General features: G+C 43.4%; 1 protein-coding gene and 1 long non-coding RNA gene across 2 annotated transcripts; one reads left to right on the top strand and one right to left on the bottom strand.

Annotated features, from left to right (window-relative positions):
* Positions 1 to 11,171: 11,171 nt before the first annotated feature.
* Positions 11,172 to 17,711, top strand: LOC144687618 (dynein light chain LC6, flagellar outer arm). The gene is made up of 3 exons (XM_078553966.1): positions 11,172 to 11,320; positions 12,902 to 13,041; positions 17,288 to 17,711. The coding sequence occupies exons 2-3, from the start codon at positions 12,910 to 12,912 to the stop codon at positions 17,423 to 17,425; spliced, it is 270 nt and encodes an 89-aa protein (XP_078410092.1). The 5' UTR covers positions 11,172 to 11,320; positions 12,902 to 12,909; the 3' UTR covers positions 17,426 to 17,711.
* LOC144687619 (uncharacterized) lies at positions 15,490 to 22,003 on the bottom strand. The gene is made up of 2 exons (XR_013578177.1): positions 21,896 to 22,003; positions 15,490 to 15,634 (listed from the first exon to the last, which is right to left on the bottom strand). It is a non-coding gene; the product is annotated as an uncharacterized LOC144687619 (long non-coding RNA).
* Positions 22,004 to 25,612: the final 3,609 nt, after the last annotated feature.

Raw genomic sequence — 25,612 nt, forward strand, 5'->3', positions numbered from 1 at the left:
TCTCAGACACACAGGCTCTCTCTCTCACACACACACACACAGGCTCGCTCTCTTTCACACACACACACAGGCTCTCTCTCTTTCACACACACACACACAGGCTCTCTCTCTCTCACACACACAGGCTCTCTCTCTCACACACACAGGCTCTCTCTCTCACACACACAGGCTCTCTCTCTCACACACACAGGCTCTCTCTCTCACACACACACAGGCTCTCTCTCTCACACACACACAGGCTCTCTCTCTCACACACACACAGGCTCTCTCTCTCACACACACACAGGCTCTCTCTCTCACACACACACAGGCTCTCTCTCTCACACACACACAGGCTCTCTCTCTCTCTCACACGCACAGGCTCTCTCTCTCTCTCACACGCACAGGCTCTCTCTTTCTCACACACAGGCTTTCACTTTCTCTCTCACACACAGGCTCTCTCTCTCTCTCACACACAGGCTCTCTCTTTCTCTCTCACACACAGGCTCTCTCTCTCACACACACACACAGGCTCTCTCTCACACACACACACAGGCTCACTCTCTCTCTCTCTCTCACACACAGGCTCTCTCTCTCTCTCTCTCACACACAGGCTCTCTCTCTCACACACACACACAGGCTCTCTCTCTCACACACACACACAGGCTCTCTCTCTCACACACACACACAGGCTCTCTCTCACACACACACACAGGCTCTCTCTCACACACACACACACACACAGGCTTTCTCTCTCTCACACAGGCTCTCTCTCTCTCTCACACACAGTTTCTCTCTCTCTCACACACACAGGCTCTCTCTCTCTCACACACACAGGCTCTCTCTCTCTCACACACACACAGGCTCTCTCTCTCTCACACACACAGGCTCTCTCTCTCTCACACACACAGGCTCTCTCTCTCTCACACACACAGGCTCTCTCTCTCTCTCACACACACAGGCTCTCTCTCTCTCACACACACAGGCTCTCTCTCTCTCACACACACAGGCTCTCTCTCTCTCACACACACAGGCTCTCTCTCTCTCACACACACAGGCTCTCTCTCTCTCACACACACAGGCTCTCTCTCTCACACACGCAGGCTCTTACACACACACACAAATGCTCTCTCTCTCTCACACACAGGCTCTCGTTCTCTCTCTCTCACACACACAGGCTTTCTCTCTCACACACACACAGGCTCTCTCTCTCTCTCTCACACAGTCTCTCTCTCTCTCTCTCTCTCTCTCTCACACACACACACACACACACACACACACACAATGGCTCTCTCTCTCTCACACACAGGCTCTCTCTTTCTCTCACACACAGGCTCTCTCTTTCTCTATCTCACAGGCGCACTCTCTCTCACAGGCGCACTCTCTCTCACAGGCGCACTCTCTCTCACAGGCGCACACTCAATGTCTCATACACCTGTCATGATGCTATTTATGTGTATACTATTTTGGAAAACATTTTTGTTAAAAAAAAATGCGGGACAAAAACAGAAACAGAAATACCTGGAAAAACTCAGCAGGTCTGGCAGCATCGGCGGAGAAGAGCACAGTTGACGTTTCGAGTCCTCATGACCCTTCAACAGAACTAAAAATAGGAAAGGGGTGAAATATAAGCTGGTTTAAGGCGGGGGGGTGGTTGTTAGGACAAGCAGAAATTAATAGGTGGAGATAACCAAAAGATGTCACAGACAAAAGGGCAAAGAGGTGTTGAAGGTGGTGATATTATCTAAAGGAATGTGCTAATTAAAAGCAGAATGCAAGACAGACAAGGTACAGATAGCTCTAGTGGGGGTGGGGTGAAATAATACTAAAAGGGCATAAAAGGTAGAGATAAACAATGGGTGGAAATACATTTAAAAATAATGGAAATAGGTGGGAAAAGAAAAATCTATATAAATTATTGGAAAAAACAAAATGGAGGGGGAAGAAATGGAAAGGTGGCGGGGATGGAGGAGAGAGTTCAAGATTTAAAATTGTTGAACTCAATATTCAGTCCGGAAGGCTGTAAAGTGCCTAGTCGGAAGATGAGGTGCTGTGGGTGTCAGCCTTGAGGTGTTGGAATGCTGCTTTCTTGACTTGTGATCTTGGGTTGTTCCACCAGGTTGAAGGCTGTTTGTTTTGTTCTCAGAGGTCAGCATTGTTTTTGTCAAACCGAAGCAAAAACCATGACATCAGGAGTGGCCTCATTTCTTACTCCTTGAAGCAAAGTGCTGCCAGTGGTAAAAGCAATTGACTATCTCTAGTTGTTATCAGGGATTCAATTTTAATCTTCCAACCCTCCAATTTTCATGAAATTTTCATGTTGCTTGGATTTATGAATCGCCCAGAATAAAATTGATTTTGTAACAATGGCAAATGAACAAGATTGTGCATGCTTTAGAGTCACCAGTGGAACTGAGAGAAGTGCAGTTATTCCATGTTGCTGCTAGTTTGTGAATTTGCTTCGTATGATTTCAGCTTACTCCAGATACTTGACTTGCGACCAATGCAATAAGTCTGCTCTCATAAGCAAGTGCGCTTCCTGCCGTGAACTGAAACGTGACTTTTTATGATTTCTCGCACAAAAAATTTCATATAGCTTCCTACTTCTCATGCTTGCTTACTTGCCTGACTTGCTAAATGTCTGTCAAAGTACCTTTTGAATTTACTGATATAATTTGTCCTTCCTGATTCCTGGGCTCTACATATACACCTGTTCCTTTTTCAAGTAATTCAATCAAAGCCACTTGCTCACCTTTCCTCTTTTGTGCTATTGAACACATGAGCTTCCTAATTTTTGCTCAGTACCACACAGGGCAATGCCTAATCAACTGAACACTGAGGCAGTGCTAAAGTTAAAGTGTTTAGCAATACCTTAATTTTAAAATTCACATCCTTGTTTTCAACGCCCTCCATGGCCTTGCTTCTCCCTCTCTCTGTAACCTACTCCAGCCTTAAAACATTTAGATCTCTGTGTTTCTCTATACCTAGCCTGTTACACATCCCTAATTCTCATCATTCTACCAATATTGGCTGTGCCTTCAGCTGCCTTGGCCCTTAGTTCTATTACCTCCTTAATTTCGTCTCTCTCCCCTCCTTAAAATCTATCTCTTTGACCAAGTTTTATGTCACCTGTCTTAATATATTCTCATCAGCTTTGGTGTCAAATTTGTAATCGCTCCTGTGAAGCATCTTGGGATTTTTTTCCAGCCATTTTAAAGGCGTTATATAAATTAAAATTGGTGTTTTTGCTCTATTTTAAAATGACTTGTTTAAAATGGTTTGAAATTTGAATCTTGAAGTTTTTTTATACAGCCAACTCAGCACCAGTTGTATTAAAATTACTCTTAATGGGCAATTAATTGTACAGCTTGTTAGTTACACCTACAATATAGTCAGCCGTGGCTTTTAATGTGTCCCTCCTTACGTGTTGGGCATAGGCAAAAGCAAGTTGTGGAAGATACGTGAGCTCTTGCAAAAGGGAACATTGGACGCCCACGTGTCTCAAACAAAGAAGAGAGAGATTCATGCTTTAAAATTGCCCTGCAGCTAACTTGATAGACAGACTCTGATGTTAGCAAGTCAACAAAACTTTGTTGCTAATGCAAAAGAATGACAGAATAAAAAGTTTCTTCAAAACATTAGAAATTTTCTACAATTCCTAACAATTGGGTAAATCTGTGTACTTTAAAAAAAAAACAAATGTAGTTTCAAATAACTTTATTTTTCACAAAAAGTAAAGCTCAAAAATTGTGGTCTGTGCCTATTTAAGACACTCCCTTAAGAACATGAGAACTAGGAGCAGGAGTAGGCAATTCAGCCCCTTGAGCCTGCCCCACCATTCATTACGATCATGGCTGATCTCATTTCGGCCTCAACTCCAATTTCCCACCCTCTCCCCATAACCTTTCAACCCATTACTAATTAAAATGTCTATCTCCTCCTTAAATTTATTCAGCGTCCTGGCATCCACTGCAATCTGAGGTAGTGAATTCCACAGATTCACGAACCTTGGAGAAAAGTAATTCCTCCTCATCTCTGATTTAAATCTACCACCTCTTAGCCTAAAACTATGGCCACTCGTTCTAGAATGCCCCAGAAGGGGAAACATCTGCTTCACGTCTACTTTGTCTATCCCCTTTAGTATCTTATATACCTCAATTAGATCTCCTCTCATCCTTCTAAACTCTAGCGAGTATAGGCCTAAACTGCTCAATCTCTCCTCATAAGACAAGCCCCGCATCTCTGGAATCAATCTAGTGAACGTCCTCTGAACCGCCTCCAGTGCAACTACATCCTTCCTCAAGGAAGGGAACCAAAACTGTGCACAGTATTCCAGGTGCGGTCTCACCAATGCCTTGTACAGTTGCAACAACACTTCCCTATTTTTATACTCTATTCCTTTAGCAATAAATTCCAAAATTCCATTTGCCTTCCTTATTACCTGCTGTACCTGCATACTAGCTTTCAGCGATTCATGCATGAGGACACCCAGATCCCTCTGCACTGAAGCATTCTGAAGTTTCTCTCCATTTAAATAATAAGTCGCCTTTTTATTCTTCCGATCAAAATGGATAACCTCACACTTATCCGCGTTAAACTCCATCTGCCCATTCACCTAACCTGTCCATATCCATTTGTAAATTTCTTATTTCTTCATTGCAACTTAGTTTCCCACCTATTTTGGTGTCACCTGCAAATTTAGCTATAATACCTTCTATCCCTGAATCCAAGTCATTAATATAGATTGTAAATAGTTGGGGCCCAAGGACCGAACCCTGTGGCACCCCACTAGTTACAGCTTGCCATCCAGAAAAAGACCCATTTATCCCAACTCTCTGCTTTCTGTTGGTTAGCCAATCCTCTATCCAAGCTAATATATTACCCCTAACTCTGTGTGATCTTATCTTGTGTATTAATCTTTTGTGCGGCACCTTATCAAAGGCCTTCTGGAAGTCCAGATATATAACATCTACAGGATCCCCATTATCCACTTTGCTTGTCACATCTTCAAAGAACTCTAGCAAATTAGTCAAACACGATTTACTCGATTAAGATTTACCGTGCTCCATTTTTTCTGATCAGTGGGGCCTACCAGTTGATTGCATGATATGTTGCCTGCATTGTCATCCACCTGACTAGGTGTGGCACCTTGAAGCATTGAAAAGTTTTGTTTCAGAATAAATGTTCAATAGAACATGTTAATGAAACATCCTTTCTGAAAACCAAAAAACAAAATATTGGTTTAGAAATCACAGACACAAAGATAAGTAAACACATTATTACCCTGTGATACTGGACTACACATACAAGGCAGATCTTAGATTCAATCACCATTCAGTGCTTAGATTATTTGATCTAAATTGCCACCACAATGCTCGGATTAACAACAAAATGAAACAGGGGCAAAAACAGAATTACCTGGAAAAACTCAGCAGGTCTGGCAGCATCGGCGGAGAAGAAAAGAGTTGACGTTTCGAGTCCTCATGACCCTTCAGCAGAACTGAGTAAAGTTAGGAGAGGGGTGAAATATAAGCTGGTTTAACCAGCTTATATTTCACCCCTCTCCTAACTTTACTCAGTTCTGCTGAAGGGTCATGAGGACTCGAAACGTCAACTCTTTTCTTCTCCGCTGATGCTGCCAGACCTGCTGAGTTTTTCCAGGTAATTCTGTTTTTGTTTTGGATTTCCAGCATCCGCAGTAGTTTTTTGTTTTTATAAATGAAACAGGGGTCCTGCTCTGAACTACTACTGTCATATCCTGCTGGAAAGTGCTCGAGTGTTAACCTTAGTTGAGGTCAGGATCAGTGTTCAGCAGTCAAATAACACTTATACTCTTATTAGGTTTACACAGAAAGAATGGCAGCTTGCTTGGGTATGAAGACAGTTGATCAGAACTTGAATCCCAGTGATTTTGAGTGTCTTTTGGGGAGGGAGAAAATTGAAGGAAAGGAACTAACATGAACAAAAAGCAAAAAAATACTTCAAATACAATAAATCTAAAACAAAAAAACAGAAAATGCTAGAAGCACTGAGCAGGTCAGATGATATCTGCAGAACATAAACATTGATCTTTCGGATGTGGAACTTTTATCAAAACTGGAAAATAGCATGAACATACAACCACCAAATAAAAAAGAAAATAAAAACTGCGAATGCTGGAAGGACACAGATCAGGCAACAGATTGGGAGAGAACAGATAAATCAAATGTTAGAGCTCAGCCCTTCTTTAGAATTTCACAAGGTTTTTTTAAATTCAGCTGAAGGTCTTTTCCCAAAATAATAACGAAAATAAACTTGCATTCAAATAGCAATTTTCCTCACTTCAGAACACCCCATAGTGCTTCACAGTCAATGAAGTTATAATATAGGGAAGTATGACAACTAGCATGCACAGATCCAACTCTCATAAACCGCATTGAGATAAATATCCAAACACTCTTACAGTGGCAAAGACAAAAAAATGCTGGAAAAACTCAGCAGGTCTGACAGCATCTGAGGAGAGAAAGACAGAATTAACGTTTCGTGTCCGTGTGACTCTTCTTCAGAGCTAAAGGGAAGTAGAAATATGGTGAAATATATACTGTTTAAGGGAGGTGGAACAGTTGAAGCTGGATAGAAGGCCAGCGATAGGTGGAGGCAAAGGAGAGATTGCGAAAGATGTCATAATCAAAAGGTCAAAGGATTGTTAATAGTGGTGGTACTAGTTAAAGGAGGTGCTAATGGTGACATTAAGAGTGGAAAGCAGAATGTGATATTGGAAGGACCAGAGTAAGCACTCTGGAAAGTGACAGATGGCCCTAGTGGGGGTGGTGGGGGAGGGGACGGTGGTGGGAAAAAAGATCGAAAAGGCTAAAAACTGGGGATAAAACAATGAATAAAAATGGAAATAAATGTAAAAAATAATAATGAAAATAAGCGGAAAATAAATAAATAAAGAAAGAAATGAATACAGAAAAAAGGGGGGATCAAAAAGGGGTGGGCATGGAGGAAAGAGTTCATGGTCCGAAGTTGTTGAACTCAATGTTAAGTCTGGAAGGCTGTAAGGTACCTAATCAGAAGATGAAGTGCTGTTCCTCCAGTTTGCGTTGAGTTTCATTGAAACATTGCAGCAGGCCAAGGACAGACCTTTCCGCTTGTCTCTTTTGCCCTGTTCATCTTCATTGCTTTCCATTTCTCTCCTAGTGTTTGACAAGGTGTTTGCCAAAACTCGCTTTCACAGCCATATTTCCTTCCTCAGTGACTGTCTTCATCTCCGACTTACCCCACGTGGATTCCAACTGAAGTTCCATCCCTCATGTTTCGAATTCACCCAGGATTACAGGTGTCTCCGGGACATACAACAGTCCTTGGACTACTGTTCTCGTCGCATCCTGAGATCCACACTCAGTGCCATGCACCGCCATATGAACATACTCAATCTCTCCCTACAGCTCACCCTATCTCAAAGCTGTCCTTGCCCTCAGTTTCATTTTATTCTTCGTCTCATCTAAAGCCTTAACAAAAAACTTTGTCACTTTCTTTCAGCTAAGGAATGCAAGCTCCAACACTTTGATACCAACACCCATCCAGGACCCTCCACCCCTTCCCATCCCTCTGACCCCATCCCGTTTTCTAATCCCAGCCCTTGCCATGTATTCACCATACCCCCCTGACCTTCCTCTCTCTGATGCTGAACGTTCAGTACTCAGAAAAGGAATCAGTTTCATACCCTTACGCCCTCACCGCAATTAATTTCGGGCTCGGCGTGATGCTGAACTCTTCTTTAGCTGCCTTTGTCTCTGTGCTTACTTCTTTGGGCAGGAGTCCTCCCCACGTTCAATGGATCCTTTTACCTGCCTCCAGTATTCTTGCTCCACCTGGTCCCCTCCCTCTGGTCTCTTACCTGCCCTTGATCTTCTCTTTGAGAGCTGTTGGCGTGACATCAGCCATCTCAATTTCTCTGCTCCTCTCACCCACTCTAACCTGTCTCCTTCTGAACTTGCTGCACTCCGTTCTCCCAGGTCCAACCCTGACTTTGTCTTCAAACCTGCCGACAAGGGTGGTGCTGTTGTTGTCTGGCGCACTGACCTCTACGTCGCAGAGGCTGAGTGCCAACTTGCAGATACTTCCCCTACCTCCCCCTGGACCATGACCCCACCATTGAACGTCAAGCCATTGTTTCCAGGACTGTCACTGACCTCATCTCTTCTGGAGATCTTCCCTCCGCAGCTTCCAACCTCATAGTCTCCCAACCTTGGACAGCCCGCTTCTACCTCCTCCTCAAAATCCACAAACAGGACTGTCCCAGTAGACCGATCATGTCAGCCTGTTCCTGCCCCAGGAACTCATTTCTTCCTATCTTGACTCCAGTCTCTTCCTACCTACATCTGTGATTCCTCTGATGCCCTACATCATATCAACAATTTCCAATTCCCTGACCCTAACCTTCAACATGGATGTCCAATCCCTTTACACCTCCATCCCCCACCAGGATGGTCTAAGGGCTCTCCGCTTCTTCCTAAACAATCCCCATCCACCATCACTTTCCTCCATCTGGCTGAACTTGTTCTCTCGCTGAACAATTTCTCCTTAAACTTGTCTCACTTCCTCCAAATAAAAGGTGTGGCTATGGGTGCCCGCATGGGCTCCAGTAATGCCTGTATCTTTATGGGGTATGTTGAACATTCCTTGTTCCAGTCCTACTCAGGCCCCCTCCCACAACTCTTTTTTTGGTACATCGATGACTGTTTTGGTGCTGCTTCATGCTCTTGTCTGGACCTGGAAACACTTATCAATTTTGCTTCCAATTTCCACCCCTCCATCACTTTCACATGTTCCTCTCCGACACTTCCCTTCCGTTCCTTGACCTCTCTGTCTCAATTTCTGGTGATAGACTGTCCACCAATATTCATTACAAGCCCACCGACTCCCACAGCTACCTCGACTACAGCTCCTCACACCCTGCTTCCTGTAAGGACTCTATCCCATACTCTCAGTTCCTTCGCCTCTGTTGCATCTGTTCCGATGATGCCACTTTCCAAAGCAGTGCTTCTGACATATCTTCCTTCTTCCTTAACCGTGGTTTCCCACCCACGGTGGTTGACAGGGCTCTCAACCGTGTCCGACCCATCTCCTGCATCTCTGCCCTCACACCTTCCTCTCCCTCTCAGAAACATGATAGGGTCCCCTTTGTCCTCACTTTTCACCTCACCAGCTTACAAGTTCAAAGGATCATCCTCCGCCATTTCCAGCATGATGCCAACACCAAACACATCTTCCCTTCAGCGCACCCCCCCACCCCCGCCATCGGTTATTCGTAGGAACAACTCTCTCCGGGACAACCTGGTCCACTCCTCCATCACCCTCAACACCCTCCCACAGCACCTTCCCATGCAATCACAGAAGGTGCAACACCTGCCCCTTTACTTCCCCCCATCTCACTGTCCAAGGGCCCAAACACTCCTCTCAAGTGAAGCAGCGCTTCACTTGCACTTCCCTCAATTTGGTCTACTGCATTCGCTGCTCCCAAAGCGGTCTCCTCTACATTGGAGAGACCAAACGCAGACTGGGTCACCGCTTTGCGGAACACCTTTGGTCTGTCTGCAAGCATGACCCAGGCCTTCCTGTCGTTTACTATTTCAACACAGCATCCTGCTCTCATGCCCACATGTCCGTCCTTGGCCTGCTGCAATGTTCCAGTGAAGCTCAAAGCAAACTGGAGGAACAGCACCTCATCTTCCGATAAGGCACTTTACAGCCTTCCGAACTTAACACTGAGTTCAACAACTTCAGACCATGAACTCTCCTCCATCCCCACCCTTTTTTGATTCCCCCCTTTTTTCTATATTAATTTTTATTTTTAAATTTTTATTTATTTCCCCCCCACTTATTTTCATTCTTATTATTGTTTACACTTATTTCCATTTTTATTCATTGTTTTGTCCCAGCTTTTAGCCTTTTTGATCTTTTTCCCACCACTGTCCCCTTCCCCCACCCCCACTAGGGCCATCTGTTGCTTTCCAGAGTGCTTACCCTGGTCTGGCCATCATCACATTCTGCTTTCTACTCTTAATGTCAGTATTAGCACCTCCTTTAGCCAGTACCACCACTATTAACAACCCTTTCACCTTTTGTTTATGACATTTTTTGCAATCCACCTATCCTTGGCCTTCTACCCAGCTTGACCTGTTCCACCCCCCTTAAACAGTATATATTTCACCACATTTCTACTTCCCTTTAGCTCTGATGAAGAGTCATACAGACTCGAAAGTTAACTGTCTTTCTCTCCACAGATGCTGTCAGAAATGCAGAGTTTTTCCAGCATTTTTTGTTTTTGTTTCAGATATCCAGCATCCACAGTATTTTGCCCTTACTCTTAGTGATTTTGGTTGCGGAATAACTATTGGCCTGGACTCCTCCCTGGCTCTTCTTGAAATAGTGCCACAGGGTCTTTTAATTAACCCGAGCGGACAGATGGGTTTCAGTTTAACATCTTATCCAAAAGACAACACCTCCAACAGTGTAGCACACCAACTGCAGTGCTGGACTTTCTTAGATTACGTGCTGAACACAACTTGGACTGGGGCTTGTGCACATACTCTTCTGACTCAATGCTCCCACTGAGCCAAGGTGGATGCTTAACTCAAATTATTTTGTATAAATGCTGAAGGGACCACTACGTTTCCATCAATATTTATTTATGCCCTTACGGTCAAGGGGGGTTTAAAAGATTTCAATTTGTGTGAACGCTATTGCTAATTTAGGTATGTTTAACTCAGTAAATTCTTTGTAGGATACCCTGTCCCATTGATTCGTTTGGCCTTGTGTCCCAAATGGATTTGCTGAGGTGACTATATTTTTTGGTTGCACCTAGACAGTCCACATTCGCAAAACTTGGCAATAACTCTAAACCATTCAGGGGTTTACGCCTTCTTATGGTCACCTGCAGCAGGAAATATTCGAAAGCAGAGCTTCCCTCTGACAGCGAAGTGGACTTAGGCTGGAGCACGCCGGTTGCTGGAGGAGAAAAATAAATAAAAGCGGCGCCTGGTTGCTAAGACACGTCCGGCCCGCTTGGCGACGCCTCAACTCGCTGCATCCCGGTCCGAAACAAAACGCGGCGGCAAAGGGCGGCGGGCTTATTGACTAGAGGGGCCAATGGGCGCGTGGCGCGGGTGAGGGCCGGCCAATGGGGATTGGGCAGGGGGGCGGGGCCTGTGTCCGGGTTGCCGCTATGTGACGGAGCCCGGGGGGGACTAGCGGCTGCATTCGGCTGCACGGGACGAGTGGGGACGGCAAGGACAAGGGTGAAGAGGGCTCCGAGTGTCACTGCTCACTGACTGAGGCAGAGATTTATAAACCAGTGAGTGTTCAAACGTCGCCTCATCGTCCGATCACTCGGAGTCGCGAGCATTTGCGGCTAAACTTAAAAAACCGTTAAAAAGACCGGGAGAGAGAGAAAAAAAAATCCCCCCGGAGGGCGGGCGCGATAAGGCGACGGTTGCAGTGTGTTCTGTTTATCATTTAAAAGCCTTTTTTGAAGTAAAGAAGGGAGTGAAAAGCCCTCTTGGGAGTGGGACACGTCCTTTTACTATCTCTGAATCAGTGTTTTGAAAGATGTGCGAATTTATTGGTCTTTGGGCGGGAGAGAGATGCTGATGTCTCCGCCTTATTGTAATTCATCCAACAATCGATTGATGGCCGTCAGGGATTGAGGGCAGACACTCGACAGCCTCCCTTGTCTCGCCAGACTGGGACTCAGAAAAGAAACGTTCAGCTCCTGGTCACCGCCTCCACCGCTTTCTCTCCCCTCTCGCCCCTGCCTCCCCCTCTCCTTATCCTCCTCTCGCCCCCTCTCCTCCTTATCCTCCTCCTCCTCCTCCCCCTCCCACTTACCCCCTCTTCCTCCTTATTCTCCTCACCTTTGCCCCTTATTCTCCTCCTCCTCGCTCTTGCCCCCTCCTCATTGTCCTCCTCTCGCCCCCTCCTCATCCCTTATTCTCCTCCTCCTCGCACCTCCTCCCGCCCCCTCACCTAGGGCATATGAATTATTCAGATAAGTGAACTTCTACTGAAATTTTCCTTTGGTACAGAACTGGATATATGTTTCATTGTTATGTATTGAAAAGGTCTACATGAAGGCTTTGAATAATTAAAGGGTGGGGGTAGTTTTAGGAAGGGAATTTCAGAGCTTTGGCCTAGACAATAACTTGTATTTATGAAGTGCCTTTTAGGAATGATGTAAAACGTCCATTCACAGGAGCATTATCAAACAAAATTTAACACAATCAACTAAGGAGACTATTATAGTGCATTGATTAAAGTGGTGGTAGATTTTAAGGAGCAAGTTAATGGAGAAGATGCAGAGAGGAATGAAATTCCAGAGCTTGGGGCCTTAGCAGTTCATAACATATTAATAACAGTGGAGGAATTTAAATTTTTGCTGCCTATTGTGAGACATAGGAAGATTGGAATGGATTTATTGAACTTAGTTTGTTGGAGGGCCAAAAAATGAACAATTGATTGAAATATTCTTTTTTTAAAATATACGTACCATTGTAAAATGGTTAAACTCAATCCATTCTCTGATGCACCTTTTTCTTGTGTGCGGTGTGTTCCTGGTGCGTTGAGAATCAGGTAATACCATTTTAGTATGTTTATAACTGATCTGCCTGATGCTTCATAGGACAGGGAGCAATCTAGACAAAAAAACTTTTGGGAAATTAAGGATCCATGTCTGAAACATCAACCTGCTCATTCCATTGATGGGAACAGTTTCCAGCATTTAATTTTTAATTTGATTTCTGCAGATGTTCTGTGATTGCTCCAGTGCATTCTTTTGAATGGATTGTTTGCATTTATTTTTCTGTCCAATTCAATTCTAGATACATTCAGTTGTTTGATTTCTTTTGTAATTAGGATATTTATTTTTGGTTTCTGCCAGGTAAAACCATGTCTGAAAGAAAAGCTGTCATTAAGAATGCTGATATGTCTGAAGACATGCAGCAGGAAGCTGTGGAATGTGCTACCCAGGCACTAGAGAAGTTCAACATTGAAAAAGACATAGCAGCTTACATCAAGAAGGTAAGAGTATTGCTACTTAAGTTATGATGTACTTTGGGCTAATTAGGTTGGATTTAATATTGCTGAGAGCTGGCCTTCTCCACCCTGCTGAAATACATGTTCATAAAATAAATATAAATAAATAAAATTGGATTAAAAAAGAGGTCAAGATGGAGGAGGGAGTTCATGATCTGAACTCCTTTCAGGTATCATCTGTTGTAGTAACAATGAACTGCAAAATCAATCAGCAGGCTGCAGCCAAATGTACTGGAATTGAATTTAGAACAACATTAAGTCTGTCCTAAAATAAGAGCCATGCAATGATACGTTGCTAAGCCATTCCTGTACCCACCTGCAACTGAGTTGGATTTTTAAGCAATTGGGGATTTAAGACAAAAGCAAAATACTGCGGATGCTGGAAATCTGAGATAAAAACACAATGCTCGGCAGGTCTAGTGGCATCTGTGGAGAGAGAAACCGTTAACATTGAGTCCATATGTCGTCTTCAGAGTTAAAGAGAAGTAGAAATGTGATGGATTCTATACTGTTTAGAGGGGCTGGAGCAAGAAAGGAGGTTGAGGATAGGTGACAGCTAAGGAGAGACAACAGAAATGTCATGGACACAAGACAAAGGGAGTGTTAATGGTAGCGGTGAAAAGTAAAGAAGATGCTGATAGTGGCATTAAGGTAAGTTAGCCAAAGGTGTTAATAGCACAACATAGAAATTGACAGATGGCCTTGGGGGGGTGGGGGGGGGAATAAAATTGGATTTAAAAATAGGTCAAGATGGAGGAGAGAGTTCATGATCTGAAGTTGTTGAACTCAATGTTAAGTCCAGAAGGCTGTAAAGTGCCTAATTGGAAGATGAGGTGCTGTTCCTCCAGTTTGTGTTGGGCTTCACTGGAACATTACGGCAGCCCAAGGATGGACATGTGGGCATGAGAGGAAAATGGTGTGTTGAGCTGGCAAGTGACAGGAAGGTCTGGGTCATGCTTTCAGACTGAGCGATGGTGTTCTTCAAAGTGGCCACCTGGTCTGTGTTTAATCTCCCCAATGTAGAGGAGACTGCAGTGAGAGCAGAGAATGGAGTAGACCAAATTAAAGGAATTGCGAGTGAAGTGCAGCTTCACCTGAAAGGAGTGTTTGGGACAGGTGTTGCACCTCCAATTGCATGGGAAGGAATTTAAGACTCTGTTTTCCAGATTTGATTTACTTTTCTCTTTATGGTTTTTCTTTAACATATGAACAGAGATAGCAATGTTTAAGCATTTGACTTCCCACTGATTAGGATGGTAATAAAATCTTGGAAACAATGCTATTGAATTAAGTAGCTGAAACATGATTATAATAATTGCTCTGATGCTCAGGTTCTGTAAACCTGTACAAGTTTTGATTTAATAGAATCGTTACAGCAAAGGAGGCCGCCATTTGGCCCATAAGTGTGTACGCTGGCTCTCGAGCAGTTCACATACTGCCACTCTCCTGCTATCTCCCCATATTCTTCCTTTTCAGATATTTAGAAAATTTAGCAAAATGTAGAAAAATTTACGGCACAGGAGGAGGCCACTCTGCCTGCTATGTCTGTGCCAGCTGAAGATACCCCTCCCCCATTTTCCAGCAGTTGGTCTGTAGCCATGGAGGTTTACAGGACTTCAGGTGCATCTCTTCTACCCTTTTAGACAGAGTTCCAGACCCCTCCTACCATCCTCTGGGTGAAAATGTTTTTCCTCATTTCACTTTAATCGCTTATGCCCCCTAGAAGCTGACCTCTCTGCTAAGGGAAATAGATTCTTCCCATCCACTCTATCCAGACCCCTCACATCTCAATCAGGTGTGATCCTCTCCACCTTCTCTGTTCCAAGGAAAACAACCCCAGTCTATCTGATCTGTCCTCAGCTGCAATTTTCCAGTCCTGGCAACATCTTCGTTAATCTCCTCTGTACCCTCTCTAGTGCATTGCATCCTTTCTTTAATGAGGTGGCCAGAACTGCACAGTATTCAAATTATAGCCTAACTAGTGTTTTATATAGCTCCAGCATAACCCCCTTGCTCTTATATTCTACGCCTCTGCTAATAAAGGTAAGTATTCCATATACCTTCTTAACCACCTTATCGACCTGTCCTGCTACCTTCGGGGATCTGTGGACATGCACTCTAAGGTCCCTCACTTCTCTACACCTCAGTATTCTCCCATTTATTGTGTATTCGTTTGCCTTGTTTGACCTCCCCAATTGCATCACTTCACATTTCTCCAAGTTGAATTCCATTTGTCACTTTTCTGCCCACTTAACCATTGTTATCATCTTGCGGTCTACAGCTTCCCTCCTCACTATCGTTTAACATTTGATTGAGGCTAGTTTTTTTTTATTACTAGACTAAACCATGATGATCTAATGATGCTGCTTAATGTCGAATGATTGTGGTAGGACTTGATTATTTGGAAGAATTTGCTGTCATCAAACAAGAAAACACGTTTTGAACTATTTTATAGTTCATGAAAGTAGTCCAAGATTACATTGTGATACCATAGCAGTTGAAACATCTCATCATTTGAGGTCTGAATGAATGTATTGTATACAAGGCCTACATCAGACATTCATAGGACTTGAAGTAGCTGTAGAAAATACAAAACTGTTTTGCCATGATTGTCATTTCCACTGAACAGATGCTAAATAATAAAAAGAATACATAGCTAAAACTACCAGTATTTGAGTGCCTTCACTGTGGAAATCTATTATACATTGTCCCATCCCCTGATGAACACTGATAGGGAGTTGTCTTGGGAGAATTTTGAGTACAATAAGTCTTTCTAATTCTAAATGTGTTATATACATTTTAGAATACTGCATTAACTGGTATTTCAAAACATAATTAGTTCAGGAATGAATTACTGTAGCTTCTCTACCATGGTTTGGGTTATTTTCTGAACCCCAAATGGCTGCCATATAAATTCCCTCCAGTCTGTGATGATTTGGAAGAATTAGTAACTGTTCATTGAGCTTATTTTACAGAATCATAACCATAGAAACAAGCCATTCAATCCATGAAGCTTATGCCAGTGTTTTATCCATGATAAGCCACACAGCCTTATCTCCATCTCCTGCTCAATCCCTATCACTGTCAATATTTCTCTTTTGCAATCAAGTATGCAGAGAATTCCATAATTAAACTACTCTGCATATATTCTTTTTCTAACGTCCCTTTCAAACCTTTTTGTACTTTCAAACTTTCCAGGGTTCTTGTTACCATCTGGTCAACCAAAAGAAACAACTTTATTATGATCCTTAATCTCAAGCTGGTAACATCCTAGTGAATCTATCCCTTTACAATGGGTTCTCACCACACACAATACTCCCAAGTGACCGAACAAAGATCTTGCAAAAGTTCAGTGTTAACTCTTGTATTCTGTGCCTCTAATACAAGACCATGAATTGTGCACACCTTTATGGCCTGTGTATCTGCACACCAAGTCCCTCTGCTTCTTTACTCCACCCCTTTCCCTATTGCTTCCAAAGTACACTGCTTCACAATGTTCTGCATTGAACTTCACCGAACAGCTGTCTATCCATCCTGAATTTGTCATGATAAACTATCACACTTGCAATACACTCAATAGTGTTATCAGCAAATTTGAGAATGCTGCCTTAAGTTGTAGTTATAGTATTAAAATCTGTTAATTGGCTGTCTTGAGTGGATGCCTGTCCCTCAGTCTTAATCTTGAAATGTTTATGAAATTCAAAAAGGGAATAGTTCAGTTAATTGTTTCTGTCCTCCAGACTAAAACTTGGTTTAGTAAGAGCTCTGGCATACTACATATTAAAATGTGGTTTGTTGGGACTCATTCTTCTCAGATTGCTACTGTATATCCAAAGGTTTTTGGAATAGCAATGCTAAATCAACCTAATTTCTTCACATTCCTAACTATCTAGTATTGTATTGCATATGATTTCCAATAACGCTAGTCTAATTACTGGATCTAAGGTAGGAGTAATTATTGTCCATATCTTCATTTTTTGGGAATAGTCATCTTGATATCTACTATTCTGAACCTGGAGATGGGGTAACCTATTCATTTTACTTGAACTGACTACTAGTTTCGTGCAAGAGATTTACTCAACATAAAATTTAGGATGGAGTACTTGTACAAGATGAAACCATTTTCATATTACTTAATGAGCTAGTATGTGGGGGTCGTTTTCAATGTTTGTTTAATACAGCTAATTATGTGCCTGGCTGAAAGGTTTTCTAACTTTTTTTTGTTTTGCAGGAATTTGACAAAAAGTACAACCCTACATGGCATTGTATTGTGGGTAGAAACTTTGGCAGCTATGTGACTCATGAAACAAAACACTTCATCTATTTCTACCTGGGCCAGGTGGCCATCCTCCTTTTTAAATCTGGCTGAAGAGGCTTAACTATTGGGTTTCCAATGCAGTTGATCCAAGTAAAAGACTACTTTAATTAAAAGTAACTTCTGTTTTGACCAATCTACAAACGGAAACATGAGGAAGAATGTGTCCAGTGTAATTTCCAGCATGGTGAATCCAAATTTTCAAGCTGCTTTCTTTCCTCCTCCCTCCCCCCCACCCAGTCCTCCCACAAAGGGTCACTGATGTTTTCTGGTGACTTGTATTTATTTTCTTTGTCTTAATTTCGAACATTTCCAATTCAATAAACAAGATTTGATACCATTTTCTTTGTCTGTAGTTTGCATTCTGCTGGCTGGTTTACATGAATGTCTTTCTATAAGTTGTTCATTCTGAATTTTCTTTGAGGGGTGTCAAGAGGGAAGAATAATGAACATGCACTGTTCCCGATAATCTTTGTAAAGTTATAAATTCTACCTGTGGATAAAAATTTCAGTGGCCCATGAATGAAAAATAGATGACACCTGCCCTGGCATTGGTGCAATAGTTTATTTAGCAAGTCATGTTAAATTTGCATGTGTGGCATATAGCTTCCACAAAAGGAGGACTTGTTTACAAATAACAGACAATGATATAGAATACAAAAACAGAATTACCTGGAAAAACTCAGCAGGTCTGGCAGCATCGGCGGAGAAGAAAAGAGTTGACATTTCGAGTCCTCATGACCCTGCAACAGAACTGAGTAATATTAGGAGAGGGGTGAAATGTGGGTGGGGGGGGGAGGTGTGTGCGGTTGTAGGGACAAGCAAGCAGTGATAAGAGCAGATAATCAAAAGATGTCTCAGACAAAAGAACAGAGGTGTTGAAGATGGTGATATTATCTAAACGAATGTGCTAATTAAGAATGGATGGCAGGACACTCCAGGTACAGCTCTAGTGGGGGTGGAAAGACTTAACAGGGCATAAAAGGTTTAGATTTAAAAATAATGGAAATAGGTGGGAAAAGAAAAATCTATATCAATTATTGGAAAAAAACAAAAGGAAGGGGGAAGAAACAGAAAGGGGGTGGGGATGGAGGAGGGAGTTCAAGATCTAAAGTTGTTGAATTCAATATTCAATCCGGAAGGCTGTAAAGTGCCTAGGCGGAAGATGAGGTGCTGTTCCTCCAGTTTGCGTTGGGCTTCACTGGAACAATGCAGCAAGCCAAGGACGGACATGTGGGCAAGAGAGCAGGGTGGAGTGTCAAAATGGCAAGCGACAGGGAGGTTTGGGTCTTTCTTGCAGACAGACCGCAGGTGTTCTGCAAAGCGGTCGCCCAGTTTACGTTTGGTCTCTCCAATGTAGAGGAGACCGCATTGGGAGCAACGAATACAGTAGACTAAGTTAGGGGAAATGCAAGTGAAATGCTGCTTCACTTGAAAGGAGTGTTTGGGCCCTTGGACAGTGAGGAGAGAGGAAGTGAAGGGGCAGGTGTTGCATCTTCTGCGTGGGCATAGGGAGGTGCCATAGGTGGGGGTTGAGTAGGGGGTGATGGAGGAGTGGACCAGGGTGTCCCAGAGGGAACGATCCCTACGGAATGCCGCCAGGAGGGGTGAAGGGAAGATGTATTTGGTGGTGGCATCATGCTGGAGTTGGCGGAAATGGCAGAGGATGATCCTTTGAATGCGGAGGCTGGTGGGGTGATAAGTGAGGACAAGGGGGACCCTATCATGTTTCTGGGAGGGAGGAGAAGGCGTGAGGGCGGATGCACGGGAGATGGGCCGGACACGGTTGAGGGCCCTGTCAATGACCGTGGGTGGAAAACCTCGGTTAAGGAAGAAGGAGGAAATGTCAGAGGAACTGTTTTTGAAGGTAGCACCATCAGAACAGATGCGACGGAGGCGAAGGAACTGAGAGAATGGGATGGAGTCCTTACAGGAAGCAGGGTGTGAGGAGCTGTAGTCGAGGTAGCTGTGGGAGTCGGTAGGCTTGTAATGGATATTGGTGGACAGTCTATCACCAGAAATTGAGACAGAGAGGTCAAGGAAGGGAAGTGTCAGAGATGGACTATGTGAAAATGATGGAGGGGTGGAGATTGGAAGCAAAATTAATAAATTTTTCCAGGTCCCGACGAGAGCATGAAGCAGCACCGAAGTAATCATCGATGTACCGGAGAAAGAGTTGTGGGAGGGGGCCGGAGTAGGACTGGAACAAGGAATGTTCCACATGCCCCATAAAGAGATAGGCATAGCTGGGGCCCGTGCGGGTACCCATTGCCACACCTTTTATTTGGAGGAGGAGTTAAAGGAGAAATTGTTCAGTGTGAAAACAAGTTCAGCCAGACGGTGGAGAATAGTGGTGGATGGGGATTGTTCGGGCCTCTGTTCGAGGAAGAAGCTAAGGGCCCTCAGACCATCCTGGTGGGGGATGGAGGTGTAGAGGGATTGGACGTCCATGGTGAAGAGGAAGTGGTTGGGGCCAGGGAACTGGAAGTTGTTGAAGTGACATAAGGTGTCAGAGGAATCACGGATGTAGGTGGGAAGGGACTGGACAAGGGGAGAGAGAAGGGAATCAAGATAATGAGAAATAAGTTCCGTGGGGCAGGAACAGGCTGACACGATCGGTCTGCCGGGACAGTTCTGTTTGTGGATTTTGGGTAGGAGGTAGAAGCGGGCCGTCCAAGGTTGGGCGACTATCAGGTTGGAAGCTGTGGGAGGAAGATCTCCAGAGGATGAGGTCAGTGACAGTCCTGGAAACAATGGCTTGATGTTCAGTGGTGGGGTCATGGTCCAGGGAGAGGTAGGAGGAAGAGTCTGCGAGTTGACACTCAGCCTCCGCGAGGTAGAGGTCAGTGCACCAGACAACAACAGCACCACCTTTGTCAGCGGCTTTGATGACAATGTTGGGGTTGTTTTTATCAATGATATAGAATAAGTAGTTTAGTTCTATATAAACATTACAGATGGATCAGTATCTGGGGCTTATGGTGAATAGTAGCCTCTATCACCAGCTGAACAAATGTCCTAATTTAGCTAGTGATTTATATAATCTCATTAGAATTAATGCTTTCAAGTTGGTACAACTACAGAACAAACTGTCCATAATTTAGCAGTGTTTGACAGTTGGATGGGTGGTGGGTCAAAGTATATAACCTCCTCACTGCTATGCTAAGAAGGGAAGTTCTCATCCATGCCACTCCCATCCCCCTCCTATTTTACATTTTCACTGTACCTAATATTGAGTACTTTGCAACTTACACAAAATCCAGGATAAGCTTGCTGCTTCACCAATTTGATATCTATTTTCCATACCATCTATATGATGGAAATTGAGTACTAGATTCAATTTCAATCTGAGAATTTAAAAGCGCAATTGCAGTCTGTTTTGTTAGTAAAGCCCACAATGAAACGGATAGACAGTGATCACGAGTGGGACTGAATAGTACAATCATGCAGCAGTCAGAAGGGCCTGAAATTACAGGGCTGTTAGGTTTTTCCACAGATGTAGCTGTAGACCTAACTGCATGGTCAAAATCTTCACCCTGTTTTGGTTTGCCTAAACACTCCAAGTGGCTGTAGTGCACAGAACTGAAGACTCACTGCTACCGCCACACAGTACTGGTGAATTTCCTGCTGTTTCTCCAACTAGAACAACCTTGCCTCTGGCTACAACTATAAATTGAAAGCAAAGCTAGCCTCTGCCTGGCCTAGGGAGAGGAGTTTTACTTTACACTGCTATCCAACAACTCTTGCTGGAAAGCATAGATGATGAACAAGGACACTACAGTGATGCTACTCTGGTTTGATTGCCTACAGCAATTATCTAACTAAAACAGCCCCTTGCATGAGCTACATTTATTGTATTTATACTGTACATTTAACATAGTAAGTACCTCAATTCATGACATGTCAAAATGGACCAAAAACTGTAACAAAGTATATCTGAAAAGGCTTCTAAAGCTGGGAACACATACTATAGATAGTGGATAGAATGAGGTGTTCAAGTCAGAAGAGTAGAAGGCATGTAGGGTTAGAGGTAGGTTATGGGTGAATTTTTAGATGAGGATTTTGAATCCAATGAAGAGTCCAATAGAGATTGGTAAGATTGAGCAATGGGATAGCTGGACAGGATGCAGACTGAAGGCTTATCAGGTTACACTTAATGTAGAGTCGAGTACAGGAGACTGGTAAAGAGATGTAGAGCCTATAGGAGACGAAGAGGTGAAAAAAAAGATGTGGTTACTGGAGTGGAAATAAGCCCATACATCACAAAAGTTAGTTAAAACCATTCATAAAATTTTGTTTTCCCAATTGAAATTGAACGCTTCATGAACCTTCTGAAAAACAAATGGTGTAGCCTTATTGAGACATCTCCATTGCCATCAGGACTATTTTATGCAGCTTCAAAAATTCTGAATAAAATGCATCACTACACTCACATGCATATACAAAAGTAGGCTAGTCATATTGTGACATTTGCTATCCAGTTCTGAATGTAAAAGTGGTAAGAGTTAGTCATATTTCACTTACAGTGCAACATGATCCACAGCCTGTTTAGATAGTTATCTTTCTTCTTTTACAATGGCAACAAGAGCTTGGCAGGAGGGAATTGTATCCACCTTGGAAAAGTTCATACTATAAGGCTGAAATATTGATCATACACATCACATCAAATAAAAGAAAAAAATGATTTTAATGCACATTTCTTCAAAGCCATTTACAACACACTGCAATAGTGGCATCAACTTAAGGTACGTCAACTTAAAATGACTTTCTTTGCTGAGTATACTCAAATTATCAGATCAGAATCAAGGGATTTGGACAATGATGTCAAGTACAACAGCACATCTAATTCATCTGGACCTCAAAATTAGATCATTACGGTGAACACTGATTAAGGCAGGCTTGTGCAACATTTTAGCGTTGGCGGGGGGGGCACATTTCAATTTTTCTCACACTCGAGGGAGCCAATGAGCAAGTTTTGGAAAGATAAGGTTTGACACAATATTAAACGTGAATTTCAGAATAAAAAAGCTGACATATGAAAAGAGACAACTTGTTGAGGAAGAAAAAGTCGCAACAATAAATTGATAATTAAAAAATGAGTAAAAAGTAAAGACAACCATTACAGTGGGAAAGGGTGAGAGTGCGTGTGGTCAGCTCACTCACCCTCAGCCCCTGTTAGAGTGTGATGTGTGGGGATGAGGGTGAAAGAGAACCGAGACTTGGAGCGAGCCAGACACACACTCTCCCCTCCCTCTCACCGCACCCCCCATAGAAACACCCTCACCCCACCCCCACACACTCAGCTGCCCTCATGCACTCAGCCACCCTTGCCCTCTCACACTCACTTACTCACCCTCCCTCACTAAATCAGCTGGGGGTCGGTAGGTGCAATGAAAACGGAAGAGAGACCTGGTGCGAGGCCTGAGGCTGAGCGGCATCCGAATGTGGATGCCCACCGAGGGGAGAACCTGGGAACAGCCAGGGGAACACAGCCGCAGCCAGACCAGAGCACCAGGAGCTGGGGGAAAGTGGTTAGAGCCACAGGAAAGCGTGGTGAGCAGAGGCCCTGCGCTTTCTAGAGTCTCTATCTTCACAAACTCACAGTTGCCCATGTTCACTGCTCCTCCAATCAATAGTGAGCCTATCAGCAGCAAACGCGGGAGAGAAACAGACTGTGATTGGAGGAGCAGTCCCCTGCAGAAATATTCAAACTCACTGACCCCTCTTACCGAATTTTCGTTCCGGGCCACACGGCCCTCAGGCTGCTGGTTGGATAAGCACGAATGAAGGAAACTACTTGGCCTATCAAGCTACCATAGAGATCTCCCATCACTGCATCAAGATGACTGAATGATTTAAGGGCTTTGTCTACGCTATCCGACTGAAGATGTGCTTCTTGACATAACGCTGAATTGGCCTCATATAAGTTCGTACTTGCGATTTTCATTTATCCTGTGGTTGTGGTGTCTCTAACGTAATAAAACATCTTAAAGCATATAACTTAAAGAACAAAGCTCTGGATTTCATCTTTCTCATTGCACAGTGCCACCACCCCCAGGTAGGGGTAGTTCTTTTATGGGACAGGACTTCTGTCTGTGCTTGAGATGCCTCCTAATCCTGGCCACATTACTAATCCTGGTAATCATATACTTAAGAGAGTTGCATTTTTTTATTCATTCATGGAACGTGGGATGGACTGGCTAAGCCAGCATTTATTGTCCATCCCTAATTCACAGAATCACAGAATTTTAACGGCACAGGAGGCCATTCAGCCCATTGTGCCTGCACTGGCTCTCCAAATGAGCGTTATGACCTAGTGCCATTGCCCTGCCTTTTCACCGTACCCCTGCACATTGTTCCTATTCAAATAATAATCTAATGCTCTCTTGAATGCCTCGATTGAATCTGCCTCCACCACACTTCTAGACTGTGCATTCTAGACCCGAAGCACTTGTGTGAAAAAGTTGTTTTTCACGTCACTTTTGCTTCTTTTGCAAATCACTTTAAATCTGTGCCTTCAAGTTCTTGATCCTTTTACAGCTTCTCCCTATCTACTCTGTCCAGCCCCCTCATGATTTTGAACATCTCTATCAAATCTCCTCCTAGCCGCCTTCTATTTTTCAGCCAATTTTGCATCCTGCTACTGTCCCTTTTATTCCCTGAGCAATAACTTTTCTTACAAGTCTATTGTGTGGCACTGTATCAAATGCCTTTTGAAAGTCCATGTACACCACATCAACAGCATTACCCTCATCGACCTTTTCTGTCACCTCTTCAAAAAACTCCAAGTTAGTTAAACACAATTTCTCCTTTAGAAATCCATGCTGGCTCTTCTTTATCAACCCATATTTTTCCATGTGACTACTAATTCTATCCCGAATAATTGTTTCTAGAATCTTACCCACCACTGAAGTTAAACTGACTGGTCTGTAATTGCTGGATTTATCCTTACAATCTTTTTCAACAAGGGAGTAACGTTTGCAATTCTCCAGTCTTCTGGCACCACCCGAGTCAAGGGAAATCTGAAAGCTTATGACCAGTGCCCCTACAATTTCTACTCTCACTTCCTTCAATATTGTTGGATGCATCTCACCTGGTCCCAGCGCCTCATCAACTTTAAGTACTGACAGTCTATTCAACACATCCTCCTTATCAATTTTGACCCCTTCTACTGACAGAGTTTCCTCGTCTGTCACCATGGCCTGGGTAGCATCTACCTCCTTAGTACAGATGCATGTAAAGAATTCATTTGATACCTCAGCCATGGTCCCTTTGTCCATGTGTAAATTCCCTTTTAGGTCCCCAATCGGCCCTACTCCTCCTTTTACCACCCTTTTACCATTTATATGACTGTAGAAGACTTTCGGATTCCCCTTTATGTTGGCTGCCAGTCTTTTCTCATAATCCCTCTTCACTTCCCAAATATGCTTTTTCACCTCCCCTCTGAACCTTCTGTATTCCTCTTGGCTCTTAATTGTATTTCTACCTGACACCTGTCATAAGTGCACTTTTTCTTCTTTATCTTAATTTCTATCTCCTTTTTCATCCAGGGGGCTCTAAATTTGTTTGCCCTACCTTTCCTTTCAATGGAATATACCTAGACTGTGCCCAAATCAATTCTTTTTTGAAGGTAGCCCGTTGTTCAGTTACAGTTTCTCCTGCCAATCTTTCATTCCAGTCTATTTGGCCCAATTCCATTCTTGCCTCATCAAAGTCTGCTCTCATCCAGTTAATTATTCTTACTCTGGATTGTCTATCGTCCTTTTCTATCAGCATCCTAAAACGTACGATACAATGATCACTGTCCCCTAATGTTCCCCCACTGATACTTGACCTACTTGGCTCACCTCATTTCCAAGAATCAGGTCCAACAGTGCTTCTTTCTTGCTGGATTGGACATATACTGCTGCAGAAAATTCTCCTGAACACTAGGAAATCTAGGAACTTTTGCCCCTCTCCGCCCTCTGCACTACCAATGTCTCAGTCTACATTTGGGTAATTAAAGTCCCCCATTATAACTACTCTATAATGCTTGCATCTCTCTGTAATTTCCCTGCAGATTTGTTCTTCTACGTCCTTCTCGTTATTTGGCGGTCTATATACTACACCGAGCAATGTGATTGCACCCCTTTTTGTTCCTCAGCTCTAGCCAAATTGATTCTGTCCTTGAACCCTCTGGGACATCATCTTTCTCCAGCACTGCACTGCTCTCCTGAACCAATACCCCTCCTCCTTTCCTTC

Source organism: Cetorhinus maximus, chromosome 12 (assembly GCF_964194155.1).
Source record: "Cetorhinus maximus chromosome 12, sCetMax3.hap1.1, whole genome shotgun sequence".
Lineage (NCBI taxonomy): Eukaryota > Metazoa > Chordata > Chondrichthyes > Lamniformes > Cetorhinidae > Cetorhinus > Cetorhinus maximus.

What these genes read in the sequence shown, in the direction of transcription:
- LOC144687618 (XM_078553966.1), top strand. Translation starts at nt 12,910, where the DNA reads ATGTCTGAAAGAAAAGCTGTCATTAAGAATGCTGATATGTCTGAAGAC. An exon ending in TAGCAGCTTACATCAAGAAG is followed by an intron (nt 13,042 to 17,287) that starts GTAAGAGTATTG and finishes TTTGTTTTGCAG; the next exon opens with GAATTTGACAAAAAGTACAA.